At 63.8% G+C, this 7,060-nt stretch overlaps 1 protein-coding gene across 1 annotated transcript in view; it reads right to left on the reverse strand.

Moving 5' to 3' along the window:
• The window catches only part of SMPD4 (sphingomyelin phosphodiesterase 4, neutral membrane (neutral sphingomyelinase-3)), a 12,055-nt gene extending 6,613 nt beyond the window's left edge, over window positions 1–5,442 (reverse strand). Inside the window, 8 exon segments of the mRNA XM_010846613.1 lie at window positions 1,141–1,273; window positions 2,531–2,682; window positions 2,945–2,997; window positions 3,094–3,202; window positions 3,658–3,733; window positions 3,825–3,967; window positions 4,413–4,499; window positions 5,193–5,442. Coding sequence (XP_010844915.1) covers window positions 1,141–1,273; window positions 2,531–2,682; window positions 2,945–2,997; window positions 3,094–3,202; window positions 3,658–3,733; window positions 3,825–3,967; window positions 4,413–4,499; window positions 5,193–5,231 — 792 coding nt within the window. The 5' untranslated portion in view covers window positions 5,232–5,442.
• Window positions 5,443–7,060: the final 1,618 nt, after the last annotated feature.

Genomic DNA, 7,060 nt, shown 5'->3' on the forward strand with positions numbered 1-7,060 from the left:
AGCGTCAACTTCAAACCCGGCGAAGGACTCGAGCAGACACTCCTCCAAGACACACACGTGGCCAACGAGGGCGAGAAAGGCAAACAGGCCGGTCACCGCGACTAGGACACCGCAGTCAAGAACCAGAGCACACGAGCCTCCCGAGGACGCAGAGCAACTGGAGCCCGTGCGCCCCGCCGGGGGCGAGGAGAAACGGCTCAGCCACCGGGGAAAACAGCACGGCAGGCCTCAGAAGCCCCGCAGAGGGCAAGGCTCAGCAGGACAGTCCCAGCAGCGAAGACCGAAGGCAGCCCACGTGTCCATCAAAGGGACAGACACACGGCACACGGCACACGGCCACGTGCAGCAGTCTGCACTTGGCTTCAGACGGAAGGGCACTCTCAGCCACCACGCAGACGAGCCTGCGGCCCCTGCTAAGGGAAGTGAGGGCAGCGAGCCAGAGGCACTGCGGACGCCCCAACAGAGGCACCAGCGAGGGATCTGTCACGGGACCAAGTGGGACGTGGGTGCAGGGCTGGCGGGGCGCAGAGGGACTGCTGTCTGATGACAGACGCTGGTTCTCACGGATGGAAGGTTCTGGAAACTCGTTACGACACTGCAAACACCCTAACGCTACGTGACCGTCGCCTTAAAACGTTTCAGACTTACGTTCTACGTTACGCGTATTTTACCACGGATCCAAAAAACCCCAGAACCCCATCGTGGCCACACTCCAGGTTCTGAACAAGCCAGCTGTGGTGACACCCGCAGCCCCGGAATCCAGCCGCAGAGCCAGCAGGCTCTCTGGGGCCGGCTCAGGGCACAGGCGCGGGGCTGCCTGCCACCCACACGGGGGCCCTGCAGGGAGGGATGGGCCTGCTGACCAAGGGGAGGCCCTGTGCCTCAGTGCCCGAGACACGCTGGTGGCCAGAGAGGGCGAGCCCGGCCACGGAAACGGAGGCTGGAGAGCCATCATGTCACCAGGAGAGGAGACTAGAGCTCCACGGACGGGGCGGGGGCAACACTGCCAGTGACACAAGACAACAGCGGGCAGACGCCTTCCCGGCTGTAACACCCCCCTCACCAGGCGCAGCCTCGGCCCTGCCCTCGGGGTGGGCGGCGCCCAGCACCAGACCGGCTCCCGCAGACGGCCGTGCTCACCTGGAGCAGCGTCTCCGACCGCCAGATCTCGTGGGAGGCGGGGTCCGCGTTCACCGACGTCTGGTGGGAGACGTGCCGCTTCAGGAGGCTGGTGTGGTGCAAGCCGTAGGACGCGAAGGGCACAGCCGGCGTCCTGCGGGCAGACACAGAGTGCGTTGGGTGCGGGGGCAGGCCCAGCCGAGCTGCCTTGCGTGAACACAGGGGAGGAGGCTGCCTTCAGGGCCGCCCCGAGGAGCAAGGCGGGAAGACCTGAGAAGCATCAGCTGGCACTGCCCGTCCACAATAGGCCCGGCCGAGGACCGCAAGGGACGCAGACGCCGCCCACTAGGTCCCCCAGGTCCATTACCTGAGACCCAGGCACTTATTCCCCTTCCCTGGAAGAGGGCCGCATCGTCCCTCAGCCCGGCCAGCGTCTGACCACGCGGGACACCTGAGGAACCAGGGCAAGGGTGTGGCGCACACCCCGCCATCAGGGTTGGGACCCTCCGGACGACGGGGAGACAGCCGCGAACGGAGGCAGGGGGCTGGTGAAGCCCGAGGGGGCTGTGGGGCCGGGCTGGTGGGCCCTGCTCTGCAGGAAGGCCGAGGAGACCACGGCTTTCGGAAAACACTCAAGAGTTATGGCGTGACAGCCACGTGTCTTGTAACTTGTTCAAACAGCTCAGGAAAACACACACAGATTCGCAGAATAAAACAACTTGGAAATCAGGCGGGTGAAGGGCCTATGAAAGTTCCGTTACACATAACAACTTGTAAAGCCTGAAATTATACCTTAGAAGGAGCAAGCCAAATCCGGCCCAGAAGTCCACCTGGCAGCTGAAGCCTGTCTGGGGCTGTGAATGTCCCCCCAGCCCTGCTCCACGCCCCCTACTCGTCCTGTCCCATCCTCAGGGTCCCTGCCGCTTAAGTGCGGGGTGACCCAGCACGTGCCAGCAGATGGGGGTGGTGGGAGGACTCCGCAGGAGAGAGCCTGCAGCCCGAGGCCCAGGATGGGGGACCGCGGGCCCCGCACCGGCGTCTCTGCCCCAGCATCCAGCTCAGCAGAGGCCGCAGCCCAGCACCACCCCGCCCCATCCTCCACGGCCAGGACCGTTGGCTGCCCCTAGGTCCGAGTCCCTCACCAGCTGGTCTCCGCCTGGCGTGGACTCGGGTGCCCCATGGGGAGAGGGCGGCCACAGGCGGAACACGGCCCGGGCCCATTACTGAGGCCAAATAACCTGCCGCTTCAGGGAAGCCCGGGCCAGGGCGGCCGGGCCGTGGAGCCTTAGGCCGCGAGAACGCGGACAAGGCTGAGCGCCCTACACACAGGGCAGCACCACCATCCCGAGGGCGACGCTCCGCTAGGAGGAAGGTGCCCACGGGCATCGCGGGCACTGGCCGGGAGCCTCACCTGGGAGCCGGTGAGGGGCTGGGCCCCCCTGGGCTGGAGGAGAGCGGGGGCAGCACGCTGCCTTCCGTGGGCAGGAACCACGCCAGGTACCTATCCACCAGGATGAAGTAGGCGCAGTCGGAGGTGCGGACGTGGAGAGCTCCGGGGGGTGGCTGCAAGCAGAGCCCCATGAGCGTGGCCACGGACCCCGCCCCCAGGGGCTGCCCCTACCCGGAAGGCACCCCCTGCAGGAAACCCCCCGGGCCAGCACTCGGGGCACCCGCCTGCCCCCACCCATCACCCTCACTCGGGGAGGGCGGGCTGAAGGGCGAAGGCTGTGGGCTCAGGGGGCACGGGAGACGGCCGGCCCAGCCTGCCTGGACAGGAGCCCTGGGCACCCCCGCCCCGCCCCCAGGGGGCTTCAGCCCTCCTTACCTTCTGAGCAATCAGGCTCAAAGCAAAGAAGAACATGTAGTACTCGAAGGGATCTGCGGGCCACGTCAGGGGGCAAACGGCAGGGCGGCCCCTCCCCGCCTGGTGCCGGCTCCCCCACCCCCCCGCCTCCCACGGCCGACAAAGGATACTGAGGGCCAGGTACAGGCCGAGGCCCCCGGTGGGGGGCAGCTGCAGCTTGTTGTGGTACAGGGGACTGTCGGGAAGCACGCGCTCCTGGATGGACGCCTTCACAGGCCCCTGCAGACAGGGGCGGCCTGGGGAGGCTGCGGCAGAGCCCAGCCCTGACCCCGCCGGGGAACCTTGCTGTCCCCTGCCCGTCGCGCGCTCTCCCCATGTCCCCACCAGGCCCGCCGCAGCAGGGCGCATCTCGGCCCAGCCAGGCACGCGATGGATCCCATCTGTTGTGCTTCTGAACCCCGTGAGCAGGCCTGCCTTTAACTCGCCCCACAGAACTGCAGACTCAGTAAAACAAAGCCTCTAGGCACGTGCCCTGGCACTCAGCTGGAGGCCACTGGGCCTTGCCACCGCAGGGTTCAGATCACCTCTGGGAAAAACGTAACTGCTGAGATTCCAATGTGTGATGCCTCCTGGGTCAGACACCAGGATGCTCTGGCCACTGTCCCAACCCTTTGGGCCCGTCCCCTGCCAACACCATGGCCACGAGCCCACCTTCACCGCCATGGCTTACTTACAGGCAGGTAGGAGACAGGAAAATCAAACTTATAGTCTTCAGCCTGAAGCTTATACACCAGTTTCATCATCGGGCCTCTGAACACAAATGACAGAAATAGGAAAGTGAACGGCAAACCAGACGGGGCTCCCAGAGAACGTCCGACCCCGCGCGGGCGAGACGACCTACCCAGGGTCCAGGAACTCCATGGCCATGCTGTGCTCCACGGGGCTGACGCGGCCCTGCAGGCAGCGCAGGTTCCACCCGGGCAGGACGCCGTCCAGGCTGCCGAAGATGCTCTCGACCAGCCACGGGAAGACACTGTGCAGCTCCTGCAGCAGCGGACGCTCAGAGCAGACCCTCCAGGTGGCCCCGCCAGCCTCCCCGCCGGGCCTGCACCCGGGGCCCGCTCCCCGGTCCGGGGCAGCCGTGGTGATGTGGCTGCTGCGTGTCTGGCTCTACCCAGCACGGCGGACCTCTGTGCTGGACGCAGCTCGGGCAGGCGCGGGGAGGGACGCCCGGCCTCCATCTGCCCCACGCTAGTAGTGCCGCCCATGTGACAACCATAACCGCCTCCAGACACTGCCAACGGCCCCTGTGGGCCCGCAGCTGAGAAACCCCAATCTACGTGCTCTCGTGCTTACACATCACAGATGTGAATTGCACCCGGGGTCAGGCCTCTGCAGGAAACGCTCGGAGGTGGGAGGGGGGCTTGCAGACCCTCCTCTGGGAGCACGTGGGACACAGCCCCATAAGAAACAGACAGCGGAGCCTTACCTTTGCTGGAAAGTCCTCGATGACTTTAACCAAGTCTTGGCAGCGCTGTGCAAAGGGCTTGTTCATAGAGTCGGCTTTCAGGCTGGCCTAGGAGACAGAGCCGACCAGAGCGCGGTGAGCACCCTGCTGGAGTCAGACCGGAAGTCCAAGCGACAGGCAGGAGTCACACACGAAAGGCTCGCGTCATCCCGACCAGAAAAGAGAAGGCCCTGTGCGCGTGGATGAAGGTCAGCAGGAAAGGCCAGGCTTCACCCAGGGAACGCAAGGCCCCGGCCGTCTCCACACAAGGGTGGGGTCCACAGCGTCTCGGTCAGAGGCGAGACCCCACTGTGAAGGCTGGAGCTGGATCTGCTGCCTTTCGGGGGACACCAGGAAGACCCTGCTCCCAGATCAACACCCATAGGAAAGCGCAGGCCTGGCACCCCAGCAGAGCAGGGGCCTTCCGATTGTCACCAACAGCAAGGTCATCAGAACCCCTCGCCTTCATGCAAAGATTTACGAGACGTGACGATGCAGGTGTCCATTCTTCGCCCTTGTCCCCCCTAGCCGGGGAAACCAGGGACAGACGTTTCTACGACCTCTCTTGTAAGTGAAAAAACTGGGGCTCGGCGGCTGCATAAACCAGCGCCCGCCAGAAGGGGGCAGGCTCGTGCCTGAGGGACCTAACGGAGTCCACTGTTCTCCAGCACGTCGCCTTGAAAGCAGGCGCTGCTGAGTTCTCCAGTCCCTCTGCTACAGAACTCCGGTCCTGTGGGCCCTCGGCGGGCAGCAGACACTTACCAGCAGGAAGCTGGGCTGCTGCAGATGGGGGAACGCCATGGCAGCCTGCCTCGCAGGGTCCGGAGCGGCCGTCGTAGGGGACCACTGCAGGGACAGAGACGGAACCTCAACAACAAGGTTATCGCAGCACTTCACAAAGCTCAAGCAAGGCCCACGTTCTGCAGAGTGCTGCGCACGTGCAGGCCACAGTGGCCAGCTCCAGAGCCAGGACCGTGGGGGTGAGCCTGTGGTAAAGCAGGGCACCGGCCACGTGCCAGGCCTGGTTCTGGCGGCTCAGCATCCGTTCCTCATTTACTCCTCAGGGCCAGGCAGGCAGGATTCTAAGGCCAGCCCTGCCAGAGTCCCGTCTCCGGTTGTTCAAATGCTCTTTGAAAGGGGTTTTACAGACAGGTTAAAGTCTCAAGCGTGACAACCATAAGATTCAGAGTAGTCCTGGCTAACAGGCAGCAAGGAAATGGGGACCTTGGTTCCACCCTGCAAAAAGACGGATCCGCCGGCAACCTGCGTAACCCTGGAAGCAGGTTCTTCCTGCACCTGCAGGGGAGAGCAGAGCCAGCCAGCACCTTGAGGTCAGCCTTGAGACACCCTCCGCTCAGCCAGCCGGGCCCTGTGTCCTCAAATACAACCATGAGGTGCCAACGGATGCAGTTTTAAGCTGCAAAGCCTACTAAGCAAGAACAGAAGGCGCATCCTCACGATGACCTGTGGAACGAGGTCAGTGCTGAGGGAAATGGAGGCACAGCCAGGACACGCCTCCTCACTGCTCTCTAGACAAAGGCTCTGTCCTCCCTGCGCCCTCTGAGAAGGGAGCAGGGATGGGACGAGCACGCTCTGCCAGCAGAGCCTCTGAACGGCCACTAGAAAATCAGGGGCAGCTCTCCGGACTCCCACTCCCTGTGCCTGTGGGGCAGAACCCGAAAACACGCAGACCGAGCAGAGTGCCAGCCTCCGCGCCCCTTGACGGCCCTCCTGGCACAGCTCTGCCCACGGCCACGCAACAACGCTGCAGGGGCGCCTGGCAGGCAGGCCACGTGGGTGGAGGGGCCGGGAGGGCATCTCTGCCACTGGGCATCACGAACACTGCCCCGAGACCAAGGGCGCTGGACTCCCGCCCCCAGCCCCGTCTGCAGGAAGCTGGAGTCTGCCTGGCCCCCCGCGTCACAGAAGAGCCGGCACAAGCAGCTGCTGGTTAGGAAAGTCTGGTGCACACTCCTGAGTTGTTCACAGACGCTACAACTGCCAGCAGAAGGGAAGACCCAGCTGCACAGTGACCGCACTGCAGTCATGACACGAGGCGCTCCGTCCACAGCCAGCAGTTCTGAGAACCAGCCTCAAGACAACGGGACGGACGCTGCTGCTGCTAAGTCGCTTCAGTCATGCCCGACTCCGTGTGACCCCATAGACGGCAGCCAACCAGGCTCCCCGTCCCTGGGATTCTCCAGGCAAGAACACTGGAGCAGGTTGCCATTTCCTTCTCCAATGCATGAGAGTGAAAACAGAGAGTGAAGTTGTTCAGTCATGCCTGACTCTTAGCCACCCCATGGACTGCAGGCCACCAGGCTCCTCCGTCCATGGGATTTTCCAGGCAAGAGTACTGCAGTGGGGTGCCATTGCCTTCTCCGGGACGGATGCTGCTGTTCATCATAACCTACGTCTCTGTGGGCATCAAAATAACTGTAGCTTGCTCTGCCTGTATATGTAAACAGGCTAAAACTGTCAGCAAGAAGATGCTACAGACTCACGCCTGCATCTTGCACCCGAGGAACACGGTGCCCTAGGTCCACAGGAAGCGGTTTCGGAAGACAGGCTTCTGCCGCCAGCCCCCAAGAAAAGGAGCACTGGCCGGGGGATCTGTAAACAGGGCCTCC

The sequence above is a fragment of the Bison bison genome, unplaced genomic scaffold, assembly GCF_000754665.1.
Source record: "Bison bison bison isolate TAMUID 2011002044 unplaced genomic scaffold, Bison_UMD1.0 scf7180017849146, whole genome shotgun sequence".
Lineage (NCBI taxonomy): Eukaryota > Metazoa > Chordata > Mammalia > Artiodactyla > Bovidae > Bison > Bison bison.